The 26,090-nt window shown below is 38.9% G+C and overlaps 1 protein-coding gene and 1 pseudogene across 5 annotated transcripts in view; one reads left to right on the top strand and one right to left on the bottom strand.

Moving 5' to 3' along the window:
• Positions 1-26,090, bottom strand: part of Pik3c2g (phosphatidylinositol-4-phosphate 3-kinase catalytic subunit type 2 gamma) — a 352,621-nt gene that overhangs the window by 198,092 nt on the left and 128,439 nt on the right. For all 5 annotated transcript variants that reach the window (XM_006976490.4, XM_015995399.3, XM_076568126.1 and 2 more), the window contains 3 exons: positions 22,413-22,543; positions 15,659-15,847; positions 2,747-2,840 (listed from right to left, as the gene is read on the bottom strand). In XM_006976490.4, coding sequence (XP_006976552.1) covers positions 2,747-2,840; positions 15,659-15,847; positions 22,413-22,543 — 414 coding nt within the window. The remainder of the gene's footprint in view (positions 1-2,746; positions 2,841-15,658; positions 15,848-22,412; positions 22,544-26,090) is intronic.
• LOC102912962 (coiled-coil domain-containing protein 12-like) lies at positions 23,082-24,224 on the top strand (annotated as a pseudogene).

Raw genomic sequence — 26,090 nt, 5'->3', positions numbered from 1 at the left:
GCGGGTGAGAGAGATTTGTCCTGACTGTGGGCCAGGCAGCAAAACTCTAGCTACAAGAGAGAGAGAATTTAAGACAGGTTTTATGCCACTGTAGAGATGAAAAAGTAGGACTGTTTATCCCACATCCACACCTGAAGGAACTCCTCTGTAATATGCTCCACACAGATGATTTCAGCAAACTTCCAAGAGTCTAATGCTGGTGGGGTGTGTGTAGAAAAACCTTGAGTGCCTTGTCAAGCTGTAGCCATAGGGTCCTTTCTCTAACATGCTCGTGCTATGCTGACTTGGTTGTGTGTTTTGTTTGCGTCAAAAGTGTGAGTGTATAATATGGCCACGGAGGCAGGAGCTGGTCCAGAATTTACTTCTGGGTCTGCCTTATTTCATTTGTTCTCATGTTTCTTCTGGAAACCAGTAATTGGAACTCACAGATTGACTCCTTTCCTTACAAACTCACTGACTTATTCTACCTAATGATAGAATTTCCCTCTCATACTTATCATATGGTACACAGGCAATCTTTTGGAGTAGTGACACAATTCCCAAAAATAATCAACAGGGGATGACTTTCAGGTCTTAGAAAGTTTCAAGTCCACAGTGGAGCATGCATTTCTTAAAGTAAATTTCATAATAAATGTGAATTTCTTTCTAGTTTTTATTGTTTAGTCACAGTATGTATTTTCCCCCATCTTTGAATGTTCTATAAATTTTATTTCCAATTACAACAAAGAAGTTCTTTCAGTTTTTATTTGTGTATTTGCTATATTAGATTTTGACTGTACTTCTTATGTTTCAGTAGGTTTCTTAGCACAATGTGTACCAATTCTGATTGCCACTTTCAACTGAGTTTATTCTATATGTAACTTTGTAAAAATTTCCTCTTTCAGTTGAGTTAGATATAGCGTACTGCCCATACCTGTGAGTCATGAAATGAATAATGAGCCCATGAGTTGGGTTCATCTGTTTACATTTGAAGGTATTCTTTTTCTACAATAATATTCTAACAAATCAAGGGAAGTCGTTACTTAAAGCAGCAGCCAGCACAGCTACTTCTCAGATAGATCTCTCCCTCAGGAGGATGTCAGAACAGTTTATATTGTAGTGTACAAAGTAACATTAGAGTTTATTAATAAAAGTTTCCCTACCAATCTTGGCATCTCATATCAATGGTCAATAGCTGAGCCAACTATCAGTTAAAGCAGATTCCAATCTGTCAGGTAAGGAAATGTTTGAGTTTAAAAATCAACCTGGGTGTGGTGATACATAATTGCAAATCCAACGCTCAGGAGCTGGAGGCGGGAGGATCATGAGAAGTTCTAGGTCATCTTTTACCATATAGTCAGTTTCATATCATCCTGAGCTTTTGAGACTCTGTTGGTGGAGATAGATCAGTTGGGAAAGTGTTTGTCTTGAAGGCATAGACATCTGAATTTGATCCTCAGAACCCATGTAGAAAAGGCAGGCATGGTGGCCGACCAGGCCAGTGTCAGGGAAGTGGGAACAGGCTATCCAGCCTAGCTTACTTGATGAGCTCAAGGTCACTGAATGACCTTGTCTCAAAAAAAAATGGTGGGTAACTGCTGGGGATATTTTTCTGTATGCTGTGAATGTGTTGCTCTGATTAATCAATAAATAAACTGTTGATTGGCCAGCAGCCAGGCAGGAAGTATAGTACAGATGGGATAAGCAGAGAGGAGAATTCTGGGAGGTGGAAGGCTGAGTCAGGAGATGCTGCCAGCTGCCGTCACCATGAGAAGTAAGATGTAAAGTACCGGTAAGCCACAAGCTACATGGCAAGGTATAGAGTAATAGAAATGGGTTAATTTGAGATAGAAGAACTAGATAGCAAGAAGCCTGTCACGACCATATAGTTTATAAGTAATATAAGTCTCTGTGTGTTTACTGGGGTCTATGGGCCCCGGCGGGACTGGAGAAATCTCCAGCTACAGCTGACATATGAGAAATAACACCCTGGGTTGTCTTCTAATATATATATATATATATATATATATATATATATATATATATATATATATATATATAAAGAGAGAGAGAGAGAGAGAGAGAGAAACAAAAGCAAAAGCAAAATGTTGGACTTCTTCAGTACTCAATGTTGTGCAGTAGTGTGGATGTTTACTTACTTGCTCGTGTGTATACTGCGTAACTTCAGTCTTAGCCTTTCATCACGTTCAGACTATCAGGGTTGGTCATAGCTCCACTTACCTTCACATTATTTTCTAGAAATTTCCCAATGCTATGATAGTTGATATTGCTAAATTGTGCTAATTGGCAGCAGATTTTGGTGTTAAAAATTACTTTCTCAAAAGTAATAACCAGCAGTAAAACTCTCCATAGGAATGGGATGAATTTTTTAGTAAATGACTGTTTTCTACAGAATGTTTCCTTGGTTAATGTTTCATCGATTTATATACTCTGTCATGAGACAGAGTATATAAATTTTTTCCTCCTCATGAACATTCCTATGTTTTTCCCAATACTAAATACTAATTACTAAGTGAAATTGGTTTGTGAAAATTTTCCTTTTGGGCTTTTATATGACTTCTTGTTAGTATATCAGTTTTGGATAGAAAATGTCTATATTAATAACGTGGACACATAGGATGCAATCAAATTCTTTCCTGGCCAAATTGCACTATAACATTTCAGTGATTTTGTGGGTTTACACTGGGAACCTTTAGAGAATAATCACTTTGGTCTCTGGGACCTCTCGGTAGCCCTTGGATCTTACCTGAACTAGCTGTGGGAGACACTCCAGCAGTTCATCAGTCAGGAGGTTGTCTAATTGTTGAACGGCCACATCACGAATGTCTTGGTCTGGAAAACTGACACACAGTTAATGTGACTACAGAGTTGGAGTTGACTGGACGTAATGAATTACACACACACACACACACACATACACACACACACATTATCTGGGAGAGAGAATGAATTCTACCCTTAGTACATAAAGTCCTGTAATCATCTCCAAACCAATTAAGATAATCAACACTCATTTCTTTCACATTCTGCAGTATCGAATCTATACTCTCACCTGCTCTGCAGGAGAATGCCCTATTGACTAGACTTTTGAAGTGGGCTAAGTCCCATCCCTGTCAGCACTCTTAGCTATAAAATATAGGTTACAAGAGAGCTAAAAAATCTTTCCTGAAAGGGTCTGAAATCCTTGCTTCTTATTTACTATGCATTTGTTCAAAAAATTATTACCCCCTGGATATCTGATCATTTATATGATTAAATGTGGTGGTAATCTAATTGTACTGAAATGTGATTTTGAATGTATGTTAATAAATAAAGTTGCCCGGGGGTCAGAGCTATTAGAGCCATAGCAAGAGTGTGGCGGTGGTGGCACACGCCTTTAATCCCATAGATCTCTGTGTGTTCAGGGATACAGCCAGCATTGGAGACATATGCCTTTAAGACCTAGGGGGCTGTACATTCAGACAGTGACGAGGCAGTCACGTGTTTGGGTTTACAACCAATGAGAAGGCAGAACAAAATACTATAAATAGATGAACAGACAGGAAATAGGTCTCTTTTCGGGAAGCTGGGACACCGCAGGCGGAAGGGTGAGATTTTAGCTCTGAGCTCTGACCTCTCGGCTTTCTCTTTTACATTGTTTCTGTGTTTCTTATTTAATAAGACGGTTAGTTACATCAACAATTAAAATAGTATCTAATATTTTCAAAATGCTTTTGACCAGATATTAATGAAAACCAGACATCAAAAGTACTTTATCATGAATAAACAGACATAACTTAACAATGGTGAATCTTAGTAGACTATGAAGCTCTTGAAGCTGGTAGTAAGATTTAACATCCCGTGGACAGCTATCAGATACCAGTTTTTGAATTGAATTTGTGAAGGTGCTGAGCTTCTGAAACCACATCCCCCAAACAATTTTCTTCTTCAAAGAGCTTTTGTGTTGCTACCATCTTGTACCACCCAAAGATTGTACTCAGTTATCTCAAAGTTGCTGGAAGTGTCTGGAATTCACATAGGCACACACTGCTTTAATTGCTGCTGGCTTGAACATTTGACACAAATGGATTCAGCAAGACTTGGTATGAATACTTAGTTTTAAAGGAACAAGCCTTCAAAAATATTAACAGGTATGACTTAACTTGAAGAAATACCTTATGACATTTAAAATAATGACTGATAAATGCAGAAAATACCACATTCCTTTGTAGGGAAGTAATGATATTTTAGTCAGTCAGGGTGATGAAGATTGGCTTCCTATGGTGCAGAAGTTAGAAAACTTCACTCTTTAATGTAAAGTCTGTTTTTCCTTTTCTTTTTAGGATATTAGATTACTGAAGGATGAAATGAACATTATGCAACTAGCATCAAGTGAAAAAAACAAACAAACCAAAAAACAGGGCATTGCCTAGTGTCCCCTAACTGTCCTTGAGAGCAATTGGAGTGGGAAAGCTAAACAGCTATGCATTTCTTCTAAATTGACACTGGGTTCCAACTGCAGCTCAGATTCCACTTTCAAGCTTATTCACTTGAAACAAATATTTGTGAACAACAAATCCACTGCTAGTCCTGTTTTCTTTCCCCTGTAAAGACCTCAACCGTGAGATGTGATGAGAACTATGGTCCAGACACATCTAAGAAAGCATTGCTGAGGCCAGAGGATTCCACCACACACAGACCAAGAGAATGCTGCAATGGAAATGCAAAGGTAGGTCAGCTCATTTCTGCATGTTAAGACTTTAGATTTTTCTAACTAAATTCAAGAGACTCTAATTTATCGTTCTCAGTTGCTAAACCACTTGTCCAAAGCCTATTGATATCAAGGTGAGTTTGAGGACAGTCTGAAGCCTTAGAGGGAGCAGTAAAAAGTGCTGATGCCCAAGTCATTGCATTGTGAGTCTGTCTAGTGACTCGTGCTTTCTTGTATACCTGTATCATCCTGTTGATATGGATGACAACAAAAGTATAAAACATCACAACAGAACAAAGCTCTGGTGGATACTATATACTTCTTATTGTGCAATCATTTCTATACTCTAGGTCTCAAGTTTTATGGATGTGTCCCCAGTGCCTCTGGAATCGTGATGACTACCTATGTGCTTGAACGTTATCTAAGCTAAACCTGTTAGATCTGTCTATTACCAGACTACCCTCTTCTCCTCTTTTTACAGCCATTAAAGCCTCCAGAGTTAGCTAGTCTAGATGAACTAACTGATGGGCTCCAGGTTAAATGAGAGACTCTATTCCAAGAATAAAGCAGAAAGGGGTAGGGGAGACACCTGGCATTGATCTATGGCCTCCACACATGCACACATAGGCTACTGCACCTGCTCATACATGTTCACACAAAGATGTACACACACACACACACACACACACACACACACACACACACACACAATGTGCATCGAACCCCTTTGAATGGGAATATCCATAGTAATAATTTCTTTGTTCTCCAATGATATTGACTTATTACCTCTAGTCATTTGGGACTGGCTAATAAATACTTAGAATTATAATTTTAAAAACTGAACTCCCATTTCTCAATGAGGGACTGAATCAACTGAGGGTAATGTTTATTGAATCTTTTTTTTTTTATTCCTAGGATTTATCACCATGCTCTCTGTACTGTAGGTAATTTATCAAAATGCATTGATGATGATGAAAACAGTGCTGGAAATCATACTATAGAGACAGATTATTTCTTGCTGTGCACTGAGATAATTTAAATTGGTTGCAGCAGGTTTAATTCCACAAATACCACCTGCATAAATTTTATACTTTTTTTTTCTTGTCTCTCAGTCAAAGGAGTAGGAAAAAAAAGCAAACCTGAGGGTAATGGAAAAGGACATTTTCCAATGTCCTCAGGAAGAAGAAAACAAAAATCTATTCATACTCATATAGTGAAGTGGAAAAGGAAAATTATACATGCAGATTCAGGGAAGCATGTTTTGTATTTTGATGGAGAGGAATATCTCATTTATTCATTACCTTTGCTTGGAGTTCACAAAGAAATTGGAAGCAAAATTGGAACAAACCACATGATATCTTGGGATATGACTAAGGACTTACTTGACATTCAAGCATATCCAAACATCGTTTGCATTTGGCTATTTTAGGAAGAGTGGGCCACCTTAGGAGATGCTTGTGGTGTTGTTGATGTTCCTAAAACAAGGGCTCTTTCACACAGTGCTGGCAATATAGGACATGTATTCAGATGCAACAGACAAAAATGCTTTTAAGTCGTGATTATTTTAAATGTAGCAATTTAATGTTTGAAAATCAATCCTAAGGGTATAATGAGAGATGTACATGCAAACATGTTATGCAGAGCATTGGAAATACTATATATGTCTAAAACTAAATGAGTTCAATACACTATGATCACCTGGTAGATTGTACACAGGCACCAAGCAAAACAACGGGTTATTTGATGATCTCAAAGTGCAATAGAGTAATACTGGTTTTTAGTATTCGGAGTAATCAGTTTCATTAAGACATTTCCTCACATACATATAATATATTTGGACTATACATGTTTTTTTCTATTACTGTTTTTAACATATGTCCTTCTTTTTGAAAAAAATTAGTATATATTGCTCCTTTATTCTTAATAAGGAGATGGAAGATATCAAGATTATTGATTCAAATACTTTAAGGGAAGTTTCACAAACAACCTTACATTTCTAACCTAATCATAGGTTTTCAAACCTACTAAAAATACATTTTAAAATAGTATCCATCCTGGTAATTAATTTTAAATATATGAATAACTATAGATTCATTACCAGAATGAGTAGAAACATCAAATATTATTATGCTCCTTTAAGAAAGAATCTCATTGTGTGAAGGAAAATGAGCATTCTGTTTTTTAGTTAATTTGGGATAATGTTCTGTCATAATAGGTCTCTGGACAATGCATGCTTGTTTTCTCATGGCCCCTGAAGTCAGGTGTGGATCAATCAACAAACATGTTCTGCAAATCCTGGCATTTTCTTCCCTGAGATGTCTGAAATTATTCAAACATTCTATAGGGATTTAGCTGCCGGCATTTCCTGCTCAGTAGCTTGTTCCTCAATGAGGAGAAGGTTACCTGTGTGGGGTCTGGCTTTGGGTTGATATTTACAGACCAAAATGTCATATGTAACAGAAGACCTGCAACCTATTTGAAATTTTCCACAAGCCAGGTTATACTGAATTTCCAAATGGCTTGATTTCTTGACACACATACATAATCCTTGCCAATCGGCATCTGGGAGGTACTCTTGGATAATCACAGCCCCCCTGAGGCTTCCAGTTCTTTCAGGAATGGACATTCATGCTTATGGTGTGGATCTTCACAAAAGCACTAATGGAAGATCCATCAGGCAGACATATCTCACTTATTTATAAGAAGCACCCTTATAATTAACAAGAAAATAGGACCTCACAATCTCATAAATGGAAATCTGGTTTGAAATATAAAGATCCAGATCTATGGCACGCTTCTGTTTGTCAGGTGATAAAGCCCCATAAACAAGAGTGCATTATAAAGGGAAGAATTTACTTCAGCTGACAGAGAGAAATTCCAGAACGGTGGGTGAGGCGTGGTAACAGGAGAGTGGCACCGGAAACTGAGAGATCACATCTGACTATCACAGGCTGTGGAGGGCAAGAGGTGAAACGAAAGAGGGTGAGGGAGGCTATGGACTGTCAGAGTCTGCCCACAGTGGCATCCTTCCTCTAGCTAGGCCACACCTCCAAAAGGTTGCATACCTTCCCAAGTAGTGCCACTAAATAGAATTCAAGTGTTCAAACACCTGGGACCAGAGAGGGCATTGCTCACTCAAAGCACCACAGGAAGTGTCTGAAGTCTAAAACCTAACCACACAAACAAACAAACAAACAAAACAACAACAACAACAAAAACCCGATTACACTGGGCCTCTTTGAGTGGTCCAATATTCAGATCCAATAGTCATTCTTTCTCTCTGTTCCCAAACCTTTCATTCCCTTTCTTCCTCAGCAGCCTGTGAGAATATTATGGGGACTCAGGCCATCTTCAACAGAGCCGGTAAACTCATGAAATGATTCTTCAATGGAAAATATATCTTTTAACTTTTTCCATTTGACTTATTTTATGTCATTTCTATTCTTTTATTATTTTATCCCTACTCTTGTCTTTACCTTCCCCCTCCTTTCTAATTCATGAGAAGACACAGGGAAAATATTTTGCTCAAACTTTAAAAACACTGTTTGAAAGCTAAACACAACACAACAGATATCAGCCTTTAAAAGAAAAAGCAACTTTGAGTAAACCAAAAAAGCAAAGAAATCTGAGATCAAATTTAAGTGTAAAAGAAATGTCAAGCCTTCAGTATACACAGCATGAACTCATGGAGAATGCCACGAGGCTATTCACTGTTAAAAGCTCAGGTGTCAGGCTAGAATTAGGAATCATCATAAGGAAACAGTGTTTCTTCAATAGGTTTGGAGTCTGATGACACACGGCATCAGCTTGGAAGTTAAATGCCAGTATAAATATCTGTGCTCTGTTTCTAATAGGAAAAGTGATAAGATCTGGCAGGCTTTTTTTTTTTTTAAATACTCTTCCAGGAAAAAAATGATGAATAAGGGTTCTTTAAGGTGATTGAGACCCTATACATACTGAATAATTCATGTTCCTTTGAGGAGTTTTGTGTGGTTCCAGAATATCAGACCCCAGGAAGACTTGGAAAGCAAGTGCAATCTCCTCATGTTATCTTGGAAGACTCTGAGTCTCAGAGTTGAAGGAGTTTTCCCAAGGACATCTGTTAACATGGAAACCAGAACCCTAAACTCAGAGACCTAGAGTGGCATTACTGTGCTTCTGGAAAGGCCTTTTGATCTTTGGACTAGAAATTACCGTGTCCACATATAAAACCAAATGACTAGCTTAGTTCTGTTATTTATTACATTTTTAAGTGGATCAATGTTGACATACAATAGGGTGCAATTTGAATGAGCAGTAGCCCCCATGGAATTGATCCCTAGTTGGTGGCATTATTTGGGGAGGTTATGGAACCTGTAGGAGGTGGATGGAGCCTTGCTGGAAAATGCACATCACTGGGGACAGGCTTTGAGGGTGTATATCCTCACTCCACTCCTTGCTCTCCCTCTCTCTGGTTCATGTGCATGGATGACGATGTGATGAGCCAGCTTCCTGTTCCAGTCACCATGTCATGCTTCCCTAGCTGTGATGGACTCTCTACCCCTCTGGTACCATAAGCTAAAACAAACATTTTCTTCCTGAAGGTGCTTGGTCATGGTATTTTACCACAGCAACAGAAAAGTGACTAATGCAAATAGCAGGCAGTATAGTTTATCTAACTAGACTAGGGCACTGGACCAGCCATGAACCACAAGCAGGGATAATGAATTCCTAACTCAGAGACAAGAAAACTGTACAGAGATACTGCTTGAGAGTTTATAGGCAGTGGTTCTCAACCTTCCAATGCTGTGACCCTTTAATGTAGTTCCTCACGTTGTGGTGAACCCCAACCATAAAGTAATTTTTGTTGCTACTTTATAACTGTAATTTTGCTACTGTTATGAATCATAACATAAATACCTGTGTTTTTTGATGGTTTTATGAGACCCCTGTGAAAGTGTCATTTAGCCCCAAAGGGGTTATAACCCACAGATTGAAGAACAGCTGATCTATGGGCTTAAATAGAAAGTTGAGAATCAAATAACTATATTCTCATCATGCAAAAAAAGATAGATATTAAACATTCTCACCACAAAATGATAAGTCAAATATATTAATTAGCTTAATTTATTCTATCTATAATATAAAGTCATAAAAAAGGTCACAGGGCACCTCATGAACATGTAGGGCTTTCATAGGTTAACTAAGAAAGAAAACTAAAAGTACTTGAGAAGCAAGAATTTTCCTTACTGTGCGCAGTGGTGGTTCTTCTAATTCCATTACTCGGCTTAAGGCCTAATTCCATTTACTGTTTCTCTAGAGCTTTTCTTTGTAGTGACGCTGTAACACCTTTCTCGGTTCCCTCTGATCACTCGGCTGCTCTTCCCTTTTTGTCCCTGCCCTTTCTTACTTTGTGCTGTTTTTACAAAGCTGCTTTATCCCCTATTTTCTAAACATCTGTTTGTTTGGTTTTTAAAAATCTCTCTACCATTACCGTCTTAGATCTTAAGGCTCCTGTTATTCTTTGAGGTTTATTTTCTCTGCAAAGCTTCAGCTCTCTGAACTGAACTCCATACCAGGCAGTCCCAGAGATCCCATGTAAGGTTTTATGTTGTAAACAAAGCCCTTCAACTTAGGCTACTCTGATCTGCTATTTCTTCTCTGGCCCCTGTCTTAGTCCACAGTGGGATTTTCAAACACTTAGTCTAAGCTTAAATTCTTCTTTATCTCTCCTTACTCTGTGGCTTCTTCTGAAATATTTCTCCAGTTGACTCTGTAGACCTCTAATGCTGCCAAGACTAAGCCACGAAGAACTTTGCTAGTGGGATATTCCTAACCCTGGCATCCAGCTAATAGCCTTGCTGCCGTCCCCTTTTTAAAACAGACTTTTCACATGGTTGCTAGAATTATTCTTCTTAATACAAATTTGTCAACAAAATTCCAGAGACTGTTTTAATAAGACTATATTTCCTACCTGGGTCACAAGGCTCCACATAATCCTCCTTAGGCCAATGTTTTCAATTTTGTGTCCCATGCAAATTCTTTTGCGGTAAATATCCACTACCCCCTGAACCCTCATAGACATACACTTGCTACCATTCTTGAAGAAACCTTTGCAAGCCTTGGAGTTAGGATTCAGTTTCACAGTGGACAGTTCCTTACTTTCTGTGGCATAATTTGCTTTCTATCCTTTGGGCTAATTGAGCACTTCCTACTTACTTTAATTAAAGTCTAACAGAGCATACCCTGTGGTGGCACCTAGTGCTAGCCTTTCCTTGCAAACTGTGTGTTTTTCTGAGCAACAGTCATTGTGGCTTATTTTTTTCCTCTTTGATTAAGTGCATAGCACATATTTTTGCTTCATAAATAGAAAAGTGAAAAAGTAAACACTACAAATCATCACTTAATTAGGCATCTAAAATAATGGAAGTTTTAATTGTCTCACTATTGTGAATTCCACTCTTCCTACTTACATTGCTAGTCAAGACTGACTTTAGTATAAATTTATCTGTACAATAAACAAGAGAGTGGCTTGGTGCAAGCATTTTAGTCTCCCTCCAAGGGAAATGATTTTGAAAGCTGAGGCATGGTTTATTTAATATTGCTTTTCTTCTCGAAAACAATAATTTTACATCATGTGAGAGTAGCAAGATTTGATGCTCTTCAGAATTTAATTTAAGCTTTTATTGTAGTTTTCTGATTTTTTAAAAAAAATTTGAGACAGGGTTTCTCTGTGTAGCCGTGGCTGTCCTGGAACTCACTCACCAGGCTCGCTTTGAACTCAGAGAGATCCACCTGGCTCTGCCTTCCTAGTGCTGAGATTAAAGGTATATGCTACCACTGCCTGGCTCTAAATTTCTTTTTTAAACCTTTTTGTTAAAAATGACTCTTAATTTTTTCTGATAATTGCTGTTTCCCACTGAATCCTTGTGTTTCTGCATCAGGGTTCAGGATAACAGTAGCCATTCACCCAGAACCACTAACCTTAGGCCAGGCCTTTGCAGTTACACCTTCTCTAATGGAAGGACCAGTGCCCAGCAGGCACTCTGCTGTCACTCAGTGGTGGAAATGAGAACACTCAGCGGCCCACTCTAGGTACAGGAGTGTCAGCATGTCTCTTGCTTAGAATAAACACAAATGAAGTAGAGAGTCTTCCAGAAGGATGAAAGAAACAGCTGTATTAAACCCTTCCATACTCAAACTAGAGTAAACCAGTTCTCAAGAAGTTAAACTACCACCACAACCGACTCTTCAAAGAAGGGCGAAGAAGAAGCAGAACTCCGAAGAACTCGTTCTTTGATAACTCACATAATAAGCACACACTGTTCTCAGAAAAGTCAGCTTTTGAATTTAGAGTTGTGGGAAAGGCTCATTTCTGGAAACAGCTTGTCCTCAAGTTTTTTAACAGTTCAGTTAGACTGAGAGTGGGAGTCACAGGATGCTCACAATGGAAACTCGCCAACCTTGCTAGTGACCTTATCTGGTGCATGATAAGGAGCTAGAAAACCTGCAATCAGAGCAAGATTCCCCCAGGCTCCCAGAATGCAGCTTAATAAGCAGGTCTGCTTTGACAGTATCCTGTTCATCTCTGACTATTAAGTCTGATGATTCCAGAGAACACTGCTGAGTGAAAGGAAATCATTTGAGTGTGATAATACAGCCCTTGCTGTTCACAACTAGAAAAAAAAAAGCCCAGAGTGTTTAAGTAGTATTGTGATTTGAATATGACATGATCCCCAAAGATTGCCTCAGACCCGATGGAACTAGAGTAAGAGATGGGGGTGAGCCACTATATGCATGTCTTGGGAACTAAAGCCAGGTCCTCTGTAAGAGCAGAACGGGCTTTTAAAAAAAGATTTTATTTATTTATTTATTTGTAATTTATTCTTCTCTCTTATATTACATACTGACTATAGTCTCCCCCGCCCCATCTTTTCCCTCCACATCCTCTTTCCCCAGATCCATCAACTCCCCTCAGAAAACAGGGAGCCTCCCAGGGACATCAACCAAATACAGCATAACAAGCTACAATAAGACCAGGCACATATTTTCACATCAAGGCTGGATGAGGCAACCCAATAGGATGGAAAGGATCTGAAAGACAGGCAAAAGAGTCAGAGACAGCCCCTGATCCTACTGTCAGGAGTGCCATAAGAACACCAAGCTACTCAACCATAATTTATATGTATATGCAACCATATATATATATATATATATATGCAGAGGACTTAGGTCAGACCCACACAAGCTTTCTGATCTCTGTGAGTCCACTTGGGTCTTAGTCAGGTGATTCTGTGGGCTGTATTCTTGTGGTGTCCTTGACCCCTCTGGCTCCCCCCTCCTCCGAAGGACTCCCCGAGTTCCGCCTAATATCTGGCAGTACAGGCTTTGAACTTCTAAAGCTTACGTGCTTCAACACTTGGTTGTGTGTGTGTGGGGGGGGCTGTTCGGGAGGTTATCCCTACTTTCTGTTCTCTTGCTTCTTAACTGCCAGATCAGCCTCAAGCTCCTTCACACCTTCCACACCACGGATTATTCTATTGCCCTGGAACTGTAAAACAAAATAATCCCTTTATCACCTAAGTGATTTTTTTTGGGGGGGGGGTAGGGGGTTGAAAGGTCACTAATACATGCGGGAAGCCATACAGCTGAGGTTCAGGGGGCAACATCTGTTGGTACAAATGTCTACACTTGATTCTCAGCCCCTCGATATACTGGGTCACAGTGATCTCTGTGAGCCTCAGTGTTCATGCATGTAAGATTAGAAAAAAAAATAATGTTTACTTCTTAGAGTTATTGTGGGCATTGAAGAAGATAATGCTAAGGGTTACTAATTTAAAAATCTGACCTGTACACTGAAAATTTGAGTCACATAGATTTTCAAGATCTATTTAGGTAGAGAAAACATAGGATTCATTTTTAAGGATCAGAGAATGTAGAAATCAATTCAGTAAATTCTCTGTTTTTACATCAGTAAACAGAATTATTGCATTTTTTCTCTAAAAAGATCTCTAGAATAATATCCCATGCACTTGTTGAAAATCATTGACATTTAAAGTCATCAGATAACGTGTAAACTAAGGTGATTCTTAACCAAGTCAGCCTGCTTGGAAGATGTAGAATGTTGGCCCAAAAATCAAACTTCAAAATTTTTCATAGATGCATAGTCTTTCACTTAATGTATTGCTGGTTAAAGTATATTTTTGACAGAGTCTTTCTATGTAGGTAAGGCTGGCCTGCTACTCTTCAGGCTAGACTTTCACATATGGCACCCTCCTGCTTTAGTTTCCTGTGTGAGAGGATTAAAGGCATGTGCCAGTGCACCCATTTTATTTTGTTAAAAGTTTAAAGCAGTGTTTTTCTTTTAAAGGTTTTTGAAAGTGTGTGTGTGCACGCGCGCGTGTGAGCATGCATGCCTGTGTGATCATGTACCAAGAGATATCTCATTCATATCAAGGTCAGAGGACAACTTGCAGGAGTCAGTTCTCTTCTACCACCTTTACATGGGTTCCAGATATCAAATTCAGACCATCAGCTTTAGTGGTAAGCATTTTTACACACTGAGCCATCCTGCTAGTCTGAAGAACTGTGTTTCTCAAAATATAATTTAAATATCATTCAATTTACTTTAATTTGTGTAGTAATAACTACATACAGACAACACACTCACACACACACACCTCTCCTGTAACCATTCCCTCTAACCTGCCCTCAACCTCCATTACCACTAATGGTCTTCCCTCTTCTATAGATTTGTCCATTCTGCAGATTTCATACAAATGAGAGCATCCAAAATATGGTCTTTGGTTAGTGGCTTCGTTCACTTAGTATACTGTTTTCAAAGTTCACCCAATTTGTCACATTTATCAGTATTATTCTTTTTATTATGACATTACACAGAGCACCTTTCATTTATTCACTGTTGGGCATTTGGGTTGCTTATACATTTTTGTGTATTTTGTGATCTATGATGCTCCTAATAGTTATGTATGGGTTTTGATTGGGCATAATTTTTGCTAATCTCTGCTATACAATTGATGGTGGAATTACTGGGTTGTATTGTAATTCAGTGTTCAACATGTAAAGAACTGCCAAGCTGGGTTCCCCTTATGCCTATACCTGCTTTGCATACCTCCCCCCCCCCCCCCGCAACAACAAGGTTCTGATTTCTCTGCATCCATCAGAGCTTTATACTCTTTGATTATTGCCAATTCTGGTGAGAGAAGTATCTCATGTGTTTTTCTTGGCTTCCAATTGAGTGTTTTCTCAATAGCCAATAACATCAACTCAAGTATCTTTTCGTGGATTTATTGGATATTTGTATAGTTTTCTTGAAGAAGTGTATGTCAGATCTGTTACTCATTTTAAAAGTGGGTTATTTATCTTTCTGTTGCTCCCCTTTTAGTCTGTGCATATTCCAGGTACAATTACCTTACAAAATAGAAGATGCATCAATGATTTCTTCTTCTCTGTCAGTTCTTGTTGTCAGGCTTTGACCAATTTCCCTTTCATTAGTCAATTGGGGGATGATTGGGGAATAATCGTGCTGTTGTTTTAAGTCTTCAGCAACAATGACTAGAATTTCATGGGTGGTGATGCCGAGCTTTGACTCATTTTATATTTTAGTGAGAAGGAAAGGAGGAGACCATGGTGCAGGTATTTTATTTCTGAGATGAGACCTCATTATGTATGCCAGCTGGCAGTGAATCGACAGCAATTCTCCTGCCTCAGCTTCCCCAGCTATTTTTCTTTAAAAGAAAGTGGATTCCTCACTGAAGAAACTATAGGCTTCATTAATTAGGCTTTGTCTTTAGTGTGAAGATACTTAAAATATCTCTAAGATTAAAACTTGAAATTTATATGCACAGCTGTATTTATCTGAAGTTAATGTCCATAGCTACTGAAATTGGGAACAGAATGGCTGTGTAATTAATTGCTTTTCAGACATCCCTAACACATCAACATAGACTTGCTTATGATAAGTCTTACCTGGAAGTCAAAAGACCAAGAGCTTCCAATGGGTGAGAAAATGTCCACCTTCTCAAGATGACATGCATTTCAGAAACTGTCCCTTCATCCCATCCAGGGGCGCTTCCCAAAACCAGAGGAAGGGAGGAGTTTTCATTATTGCAGTAGAAACGATAAAACCACAGGTATCTTCTCTTTTCCCCAGAAAGTCTGAAAAGACAGATTGAAAAAAAAATTTTTAACATTGTTATAAATGCACAGTACAAAATCATGCTTTTTTTATTCTTGGAATTGTGTTTTGGTTTATACTGGAAAACTAGTATATTCTATCAGCTTATTTTCTGCCAGTGTATTCTTTGTGGAAAACAAAAACAAAACCACCTTCATTTCAGGTAATTTGCATTTTCTACTCTCTTATCATTGCTGCTTTAAAAATATTTCATTTTTGTGGGCAAAACATCTGTCTCCTCCAGGGCAGGTAATGTGTGTCTTGTAACTCAATATGAGGGGAGCAGTCTTGTTTTCAGGTTCTTACTTTACAAGTCAGTGAAGAAGCAAGTAGGTATGTGAAGGAAAGGCACAACAAGGACCAGATTTCATCTTCTCAGAGTAGTTCCACCAGTGTTCAAAGTTAGCCAAAGTTCCACCAAAGTTAACCCTTTGCCTAACTTCACAAAGATCTCAGTTTATCCCTGGGTAACAGAGTTCACTTGGATTTGGAATGAACACATCCCCGATCACTTTCGTAAATGCACCACCTGACACAGGGACCTCAGTCTAGGACATGGAGGCTGACTTCTGGGTAGTTTATCATGATGCTCTCAGCCCAATGAAACCATTCAGAGCACAGTCCACCAAGAGGACAATATCTGTTACATGACCATTTCTGCATCTGCTTTTGACCCTTGCCTCTCCCAAACAATAATCCAGCTCATCTTCAATCAACCAAAATGTCCAAGAAGAGTATGAGAAATATCAGATGACTGGAGAGGCGGAAGTTGCCATCATCTATAAGATGAAAATATTGACATGTCCAGATGACTTTTATGACATGTCTAGATTCTTCTGTTTGTTACTGTTTTTCCCATCAATAATAAAAGATCCTGAGATGTGTTGTTCTGGTTAACTTCCTCCTCTAATACTGAGCAGTGCCACTCCCCCATACTGTCTCTCTGGAAGCAGAATTTACATAAAAGAAAATGCAGGGAATCAGTTCAATGAATTTTGACAAATGAATTTGCCAACTAGCAACTGCATGCACTCCTATCAATGTACAAAACAATTTTTTCCTTGTTGCCAGAGGTAAGCACAGGGTTGATTTCTTTCACTCTGGATTAATATAATCCTTTATTTATGGCTACTTTTGCTCAAAAATGATTCTGAAATTATCTGTGTTGTTGAGTGTGTCAATAGTCCATTCTTTATAATCAGTGGCTATTATTCTCTTGTATGAATACACTACAATTTCCTTATGTAATCTCTTCTTTGGTGGCCATATGAGTTATTTCCTTTTTTGAGGGGCATTATAAATCAAAGTCCCAGGAATATACATATGGAAGCTTTTTAATTGTTTTATTTTCTTTCTCTACAGATGAATCTAATGTCTGGTGGTTTGGGCCACTTGTGTACATGTGGAAGAAAAGCATCTGTTTCCAGAGGTGCCTGTAAAGTTTCACATTCTTACATGGATATTGTGAGAATTCTGGTTGAAACACATTCTTAACAATTTTAATCAATTTTGTCCATCTTTTTGGTGCTATACTTTCTAATTGCTGATATTGGTTCAAAATTTCCACTTACTTAGCATGTGGATAATTTTTCATATGCTGTATCTTTCATAAGGCATCTGATTGTCTGGTGACTACCTTCTTGGCTGGATTATTTATATTCATTTGTATTGTTACTGACACTGAAACAATGGTTTTGTTATATAAATATCTTGCATACATTTCCCCAGAATGTCTTTCATATTTAGATCTGAATTAATGTGTTTTGATAAACAATTTTAAACTTTAGCTCAACCTCTGTTTCTTTATCTCTGTCTGTCTGTCTCTCTCTCTCTGTGTCTGTCCCTCTCTGTCTAGCCTAACATTCATTCTAAGGAAGCCGTTTAGTCCTAGATTTCACACTTAGAAGATGCATCTTAGTTCTGCCTATGGTGGATGCTGGCACCAACGTTTTTTGCCTTATCCTTCTTCCCTACCATTATTAGTTGTCTTCTATGCCACAGGAGTAGTCATTTGCAGAAAATTCTCTCTTTGCTAATCGTCTCTGTATCTTTGTGATACAAATATTGATCTTCTAACCAGTGCTCCAGGTCATATATTCTACTCTGATTTTGTTACTTTGCCTATTTTTAAGTCATTGTTATGCTTTATATTAACTTCTGAATGTACATGAAATCAAAGGATGAAGTCCCTAGTTTATTTTCACAATTCTTTCTACTACTTATATGTATGGAATAACTTTACAAATTGGATTTGTGAAGTTTTCTTATTTTTTCCTTCGTGTTGCTGCATTGAATTCATTGTCTGCTTTTTAAATCTCTGAAATTAAATTAACTATTACTCCAATATAGTCTGTAGCTATATTTTTCTGATAATAAATTATAGTTTTGTAAATTGATTGCATGCTAGATAACACCCAAGACCATTTTCTAGTTAACAACCACTAGACATTAGGAATACTACACTGTTGAGAGCATCCTCCTAGCTCTTCAGTATTGAATGAATCAATGTGTTCAGTAGGAGGGTTAATTACAGGCAATCCAGTCTGAACTTTTTGAGATTTCCTTGTATGATATGTTAGGTCAGGTTTAGAACAGTATCTATCTGTAGATAATCTACAGTAGACTTATTCCTGGTATGCCACTTATCAAACATCTGGTTCATTTATCAAACATCTGGTAAGTGTTCATGGTCAGAATTTCTTCAGTTTTTCTCAACTTTTGAAGTCTATATTCATCTCACATCTCCTTGCAGGTTGTGGTAGAATACCTGGTTATAAATAGTAACTAAATGCTCCTGTGCAGATGTTCAGCTCCCAGCCTGCCTATCTTCTGCCAATGCTGTGTTCTGAAGTTTCTGGTTAACTTATTATCATTAATCTCTGATCTCTGCCCTTTTCTGTTAAAATAACTAAACTATACACTATTCTTTTCAAAAATCTTCATCCTAGGCTTAAAGAAATTCATGTCTGAAAACACAGTTGCTTCCTATGCATTTTGCTTGTGTTAAAATTCTGTAAGTCCCTAGAAACCATCTGGTCCCAGGTATAGGTCATGCTAAATCAGACATGTCCACTAATTTCAAAATGATTTTTTTCTTATATATTTTATCCTTCAGCTTCCCACATGTAGGGAATTACTCTATTGGTTGACATTAAGCTTTTATTTTCCTTTCCGTTTTTACAAATATCACAAGTACCTTTGCAATAGATCTTGACTCTGAATTTCCTGACACTGATTACATGTGGTTAATTTGAAAGAAGAGATAATTAACTCACCAAGAAAATGATAAAACCTTAAGTGATTCAAGTCACCAAACTAAACGCTATTTGAAACCCCCACACACTGAAGACTGTGATCCATCTGTTCCCACAGTCCAGAGTGAGTCTGTGCTGCACGTCACATGAATAATTATATTTAAGTGAAACAGAAGGAAATGTTGCTTCTTTAATGCGTACAGTTACCATAAAGAAGATCTGAAGCAGAAAGACAAGTAGAATTCAATTGGGGTAGTTCATTAACTGTTAAAATGTACGCCTTTAATGAATTGTTATGTGTATGTCTGTGTGAGTCTATGGTGTGTGTGTGTGTGTGTGTGTGTGTGTGCGCGCGCGCACGCGCGCGCGCGCGCGCACGCGCACACACTCATGGAAACCAGAAGAGGAATTTGGAGCTAGTGGTATTTGCAGTTGTGAGCACCCTGACACATACACAGATGCATGAGAAATACTCAGAAAAAGAGAGCGATTGTTCAGCCCTAAATGGATCATCTTTATCAACCATGCCCCAACACCTGGACTCAGGGAACACCAGAGAGAGGAGCCTAAAATAATGTGAGAGTTAAGGATGGAGTGCCAAGCTGTGAAATGCTGTTTCCTGGACATCACATGGCTGTTGCCTTCCTGAACTCAAAGCAGTCATGATTACTGCATGAGATCCATACAAGTTCAAGCTAGCCAAAATCTCAGCATGGATGGGGTAGATTCTCTCCACATCACATCACAATTGAGGAGCAATTAGCAGTGCATAATTACTGGGGGTGTGAATCATTCCTTTTGGAGAATGCAGCTGTTGGTAGGTTTCCAGTGCTCCAGTATATGGTCTCACACTCATGTACAGATGGCAGTACTAATCAGACTCAATGGGTCATAAAAAGTATATAGAGATATGAAGTTGGGAGGAGAACATGTTAAAGGGTTTGGGGAGGTCTGAAAGAGGGGAACTTGGGTAGAAATGATCCAATTTCATTGTACATGTTTGAATTCTCAATATAAAGAAAGGTTATAATTCAAAAACATTAAAAGTAAAATTAAATACCAAGCACTTGGGGTTAACTAAAAAATACAAACTCCTGATATTTAAATGCATAAATATCTAGTTATAATTTGCTAGGTTTGACCTTTTTGTTTATATATGTTTAAAATTTGTAACATCACCTTTTCCATATTTAAAATCTCTTGTTACAGTGGCATATTGAGCAATGATCTTATGTGGCACACTTTTAAACATAAGGTTTTGTGTGGGTTTTTTTTTTTGTTTGTTTGTTTTAGTAAAGAATTTTCATGTGGTGAAGGTGGCAATGACGTGAAAAGAGATTGTCAGTGTTTTTGTTTTGAGGGCCATGAAACTCTTTCAACATCTTTAAGTCCTAAAGGTAGCTTTTCACAGCAGATACTTATGAGGATGCCTCAGCTTTTGTGGGTTACACACACTATATAGGAAAAACAGTGGCTAGGATTGGAAACATAGCAATAAGTTAAACACAACAAAACCAAATTTGGTAATTCCTTGTTCTCTGGTTCTTGCAAATGAGTGAGGAGAGAAGAATTAAATGTATGAATGAGCCTAACGATGGCAGCGTAATAAGTATGGTTGCAGAGAGGGAGATTTCATTAAAGGAGGTGGTCAAGGAAATTCCCTGGTGACAGATGACATTTGAGTGACAATTTAAAAGGGCAATATGATTTAATCATATAAAAAATTTAGAAAGCCGGGCGGTGTGACACTCAGGAAGCAGAGCCAGGCGGATCTCTGTGAGTTCAAGGCCAGCCTGGGCTACAGAGTGACTTCCAGGAAAGGCGTAAAGCTACACAAAGAAACCCTGTCTCGAAAAACCAAAAAAAAAAAAAAAAAAATTAGAAAAGAGTAATTCAGAAAACTAAACACCCAATCAGAGTCTCAGGGTGGGAGAGGGTCCACCCTATGGGAAGACTGTGAAGGAGGTTTAGGTCACCTGTTTGAAGTGAATGAAACCAGCAGTGATCTGGGCTAGAGAGTAGGACTTAACACTGACCAAGGCAGTACTGGACATTCACATGTGGACTCAGCCACACTGATGCCTTCTCCAGAAAATGACTCTGTCTACCTGGTGATCAACTTAAATTCTGGCCTTCTCCACTGACTTATCCTGAGTTCTTTGGCTTCTCAGGTGTCATATTTCCAAATTCAAATCAATGTCATATATTTTGAGCTGTGAATCTACATTTCTCCCAAATCTAGCCACTGTTGTCAGAGTCTACAGCTCCCACCTTTCAGAAATCCCAAGGTCTTGCCTAGAAAACCACATGAACTCCCTGCTTGCTTGTGGGCTATTCTTTTTTACTGATTCTTTAACTCATTCTTAAACTTTTTTTTTTTTTTTTTGGTTTTTCGAGACAGGGTTTCTCTATGTAGCTTTGCGCCTTTCCTGGAACTCACTTGGTAGCCCAGGCTGGCCTCGAACTCACAGAGATCCGCCTGCCTCTGCCTCCCAAGTGCTGGGATTAAAGGCGTGCGCCACCACCGCCCGGCTTTCTTAAACTTATATTTACAGGGATCACACAAAAAATATAACTCTTCTATTTAAATGATTTTTTTTCTTGAAATAAAGTGCCCTCTCTTATACATATTATCATAGTGTGGTCCAAGCAATGAATACATATATACTGATGCATAAATGCACCTGTGTACAACTTCCTGAGTTTATGCCTATGGCTTATTATGAATGAGCACAGCTCATGAACTGTGCCTCACACATTACCAGGTAGCAAACATTAATGCCATTAATTATTTTGAGTTCCAACAAGTGATTTTTGCTTTATTTAGAGAATTGCTGGTTGACACAACTTAAGAATTTCTTACTACTGACTTAGTGTTTATTTATGTTCTTTTAAATATTTGCCATGATATTTCAATTCCAATTTTCCCTGCTTACTAAAACAGCCTCCTAGAATTTACTGAATGATGGCTGAGCAATGTTTTTCTCTGAGATGTGATGGTGTCTACCTAGCCAGTCTCTGCTTTTACTACTCTGAATTGAATTATTTCTAACTTCATACTGTTCCTTAATCTAAAGTTAAAGTTGCTAAAGCACATCAAAAGTCTTTGTAGATGAGGCAAAATCTCTCCTTTAGTTTGTACACATCAACTGATCAGCTAACATCCATGGCTTCAGGAGATGAGAGGATGGCGTGAGACTGCAGGTGCACTCTCAGAAGACATGAGTACTTCAAGTGTGACTGATGAGAGCAGGAAAGCAGAGAGAGTCATTCTCAGGCCTGGCTTACTCACAGCAAGGGAGTCTGCTTCTGGGAAAGTCTGGTGATGTGTTTTAAACACTCTCTTGGTGGTTCTTCAAGGTCAGTTCTGTTCTCCTCACCATCAGGTTTCGTATATTCCCACCCGGCAGCTGGAAAATCTATCTGAAACAAAGAAGTGATTTTTATATGGACTAAACATACATGCAAGTATATTTATAGTTTTGTAAATATTAACTTGAGATGAGTAGAAATGAAAGAAAATAGTAATCTCTATTTTTGTGCTTTTTATTGTTTTAACATAATTTTTATAAGAATCATTACATCTTGGAGTTGGAATTAAAATGTAAGTGGTGTTTAATACTTTAGCACATATTGTCTAGATTAGTTATCTGTGCTGTTGTGGCATATGAATGACAATATATGAACTTTCTATGAATGTAGTGATACATTGTGTACCCTAATAAACTTGCCTGGGGATTGGAGGACAGAGCCAGCCACTAGATTAGACATATAGGTCAGGCAGTGGTGGCACACACCCTTAATCCTGTCATTCTGGAGGCAGAGATCCATCTTGATCTCTGTGAGTTCAAGACTACACTGAAAACAGAGCCAGACAGTGGTGGCACATGCCTTTAATCCCAGTACTGGGAAGCACACACGCCTTTAATCCCAGGAAGTGATGTCTGGGCAGAGAAAGGTATATAAGGCGCGAGGAGATAGGAACTCACCCTCTTGAGACTAAGGATTTCATAGAGGTGTTTAACCATTAAGGATGCTCCTGAGGGAGAGAAAGGAAGGGGTTTCAGATTCGATGGCGGCTGCTTCTGAGGGTGTGGGTCGCCTTGAAGAAGAGGCACTGCAGAGGAAGGGACGTCTGAAGGCCCTCAGGAGAAAACCGGGCATAAGGACAGGGAAGATGGGGAGTCACAGACCAAGCGGCCCAGAGAAGAGGAAGAAGAAGATGGGAAGCACAGGGTTCTCAGGCTTTGGAACCACGTCCTAGAGGATGAGGACCTCAAGAGGAGGAGGAGGGTACTGTTAGTTATTTAGCGGCGCTCTTACCCTGTGAGGAAATGTCACGAAAAACACGACAGAATCCACTAACAAGAGTTTTTATTAAGATTAGAGAGACAGAGGAGTGGTCAGGCCTGCGGAAGAGACACGTGTGTAGAGGAGGAGACCTGGAATACGGAGCCAGCTTATAAAGGCTGGGTGGTGTATGCGTAAACAGGTTGATGTGGCTACTCCATGCATGCGCAGATCACATGGTTGCGTTGCGTACTCTTATGCAACCATGCAAAGCCACGGGGTCCTGCTCACGCTAGACGCCTTGACCCGGAAATGGTTATTTTGACCTGGAAATGGCTAGGCGGAAGTGTCTAGGTCCGCCGGACATGCACAACCGTGGGGTGTGTTGTGGGTTTATCAGGTACCCCAGGGCAGACCAGTTGTAACCGAAGAGAACGTGAAGGAGCAGCTGGAGGCTGCCAAGCCAGAGCCTGTCATTGAGGAAGTGGACCTGGCCAACCTCAAACCCCGGAAACTTGCTTGGGATCTCAAGAGGGATGTGGCCAAGAAGCTGGAGAAGCTAGAAAAGCAGACCCAGACGGCCATCGCTGAGCTAGTCCGAGAACCACTCAAGGCCAGGAAGACAGCCTGGCCTCTGCAGTGGATGCCACCACCGGACAAGAGGCCTGTGACTCTGACTGAGGTGCTCTCCATGTCCCATCTGCCTGACCGCTAAGTCTAATCTTGTGGCTGGCTCTTTCCTCCGATCCTCAGGCAAGTTTACATGAACTTCTTGGGAAGATCATGACTCCCTAATGTCCCCATGTGCCCCTTCTAAGCCATTTGCCATGTGTATTGCGTAACCAAACAATATTTTTGATTTGACCTTGGATGTCCCATCTATAGACAGGATGAGAATCCAGCCCCCTTTGATCCTAGTTCCACATAGTTTTAGTTATCTTGCTTCAGTGATAATCTGACCATAGCAAACAAAGTAACCGTAACAACAACAACAACAACAGGATGTTTCTGCATTATGGAGGTGAGCTGGACTGTTTGGGGTTTCAGATTTTTTTCTTCATGTTAATATTTTTTTCCATTATAAAGTTAATAAATCCACAGAACATATGAACTGCCGAACTATGTTAGATTGGTATCACAGAGAAAATCTAGGAACATTCTGGACTATGCGAGTTACAGCTTGAAATGCAGTTTAATCTATTGTAGTTTTCTTATTATTTATATTAAAAAATTGGTCAGTTCATTCTATTAATCCATAATGTTTATTGTCATTATTATTTTGGTATATGCTTTGTTATCATTTATTAATTATTGCTTCAATATGATAAAAAATAGATAAGACAATCTAAGGCAAAGTAATATTAATATTACCAAGATGAATCTTGAAACATTGATTGTGGTGATTTAGATAAAAGCATACACAATCTATGTAGGTCATGTTACTTTTTATTTTGCCAGAGTTTGCTAGGCACCAGAGATTAGTCTCCTGAATCCCAAGTGGTCAAAATATATATTGTATACAGTTATTGTACTTATTGTATATAGTTTTTATTATATTAGTTATAACTTTTTTTCTTTTTATTAGAATAAAAAGTGTTGATATTTTATTTGTACTGAAATGTGATATTTTATTTGTATGTTAATAAATAAAGTTTGCCTGGAGATCAGAGGTCAGTGAGCCATAAACAGAAATCAGGCGGTGGTAGCCCATGCCCTTAATCTGATCATATGGCAGGCAGAATCTCTGTGTGATCAAGGACGCAGCCAGCATAATGACAGGAGCCTTTAATCCCAGTACCAACCATAGAGCCCTGGAGGTCTGTATAGACAGGCAGTGACAAGGAAGTCATGTGGCTGGGTTTAGAGCCAATGAGAAGGCACAGCAGGAAGGCAATAAAAGCTCAGTTTAGACAGGAAGACGCTCTCTCTGGGAAAGCGATGGCAGGGTGGTAAGCTGAGGTTAGTCATGGCCATTAGTTATTTCTCTGATCTCCTCAGCTATTACCCCTGTATTTGGCTCTGTGTTTCTTATTTAATAAGACTGTTTAGAAATTTGTCTACACATCAATTTGGGGGGGGATGGTAGGAGTTGGAGGGGAAGAGGAAGAATTATGTCAATATATTGTCTATGCATGAAACTCTCTTTAAAAATTAAGTAAAAATAATACAAGAAATATTAATTAGAGAACTAGTACAATTTTATGTCAGTCTGAAGGAATGGCAGGAAGATTAAAGTCCTTAAAACCATGGAAGAGAACATGAATGTTAGTCCTGTGCTGTTTTCCCAGCTTAGCCACCAGGAAGAGCTGTAGTAAACAATGAGGCATAAGTACAATGCATCCTTCTCAGGAAGATGGGTGAAACAAGAGATTCTCACACTAAGCAAAGGAAGACAGTCTTAGACAGACAAACACGCTTTCTCTCAGCATGAGGTGTGTGCTTGGCAGGGCTGGGGAGACAGGACAGGCAGATCTTGGGGGCATACTGACTAGCCCAATTAGTGAGTTCTAGGGCAGTGAGAAACCACATCTCAAAAAACAAGGTGAGTGGCTGCTGAGAGATAATGTCCAAGGTTGACCTCTGGCCTTTACATGCATGTGCACACATTTGCTCCTGCACACATGCATACACCCTAATAGAGTCATTCAAGTGGATTTTATGCTAGTGAAAGCAAGAAAAT

The sequence above is a fragment of the Peromyscus maniculatus genome, chromosome 3 (assembly GCF_049852395.1).
Source record: "Peromyscus maniculatus bairdii isolate BWxNUB_F1_BW_parent chromosome 3, HU_Pman_BW_mat_3.1, whole genome shotgun sequence".
Classification (NCBI taxonomy): domain Eukaryota; kingdom Metazoa; phylum Chordata; class Mammalia; order Rodentia; family Cricetidae; genus Peromyscus; species Peromyscus maniculatus.
The sequence above is the reverse complement of the archived record's forward strand: the minus strand, read 5'-3'. Positions and strand labels throughout refer to the sequence as shown.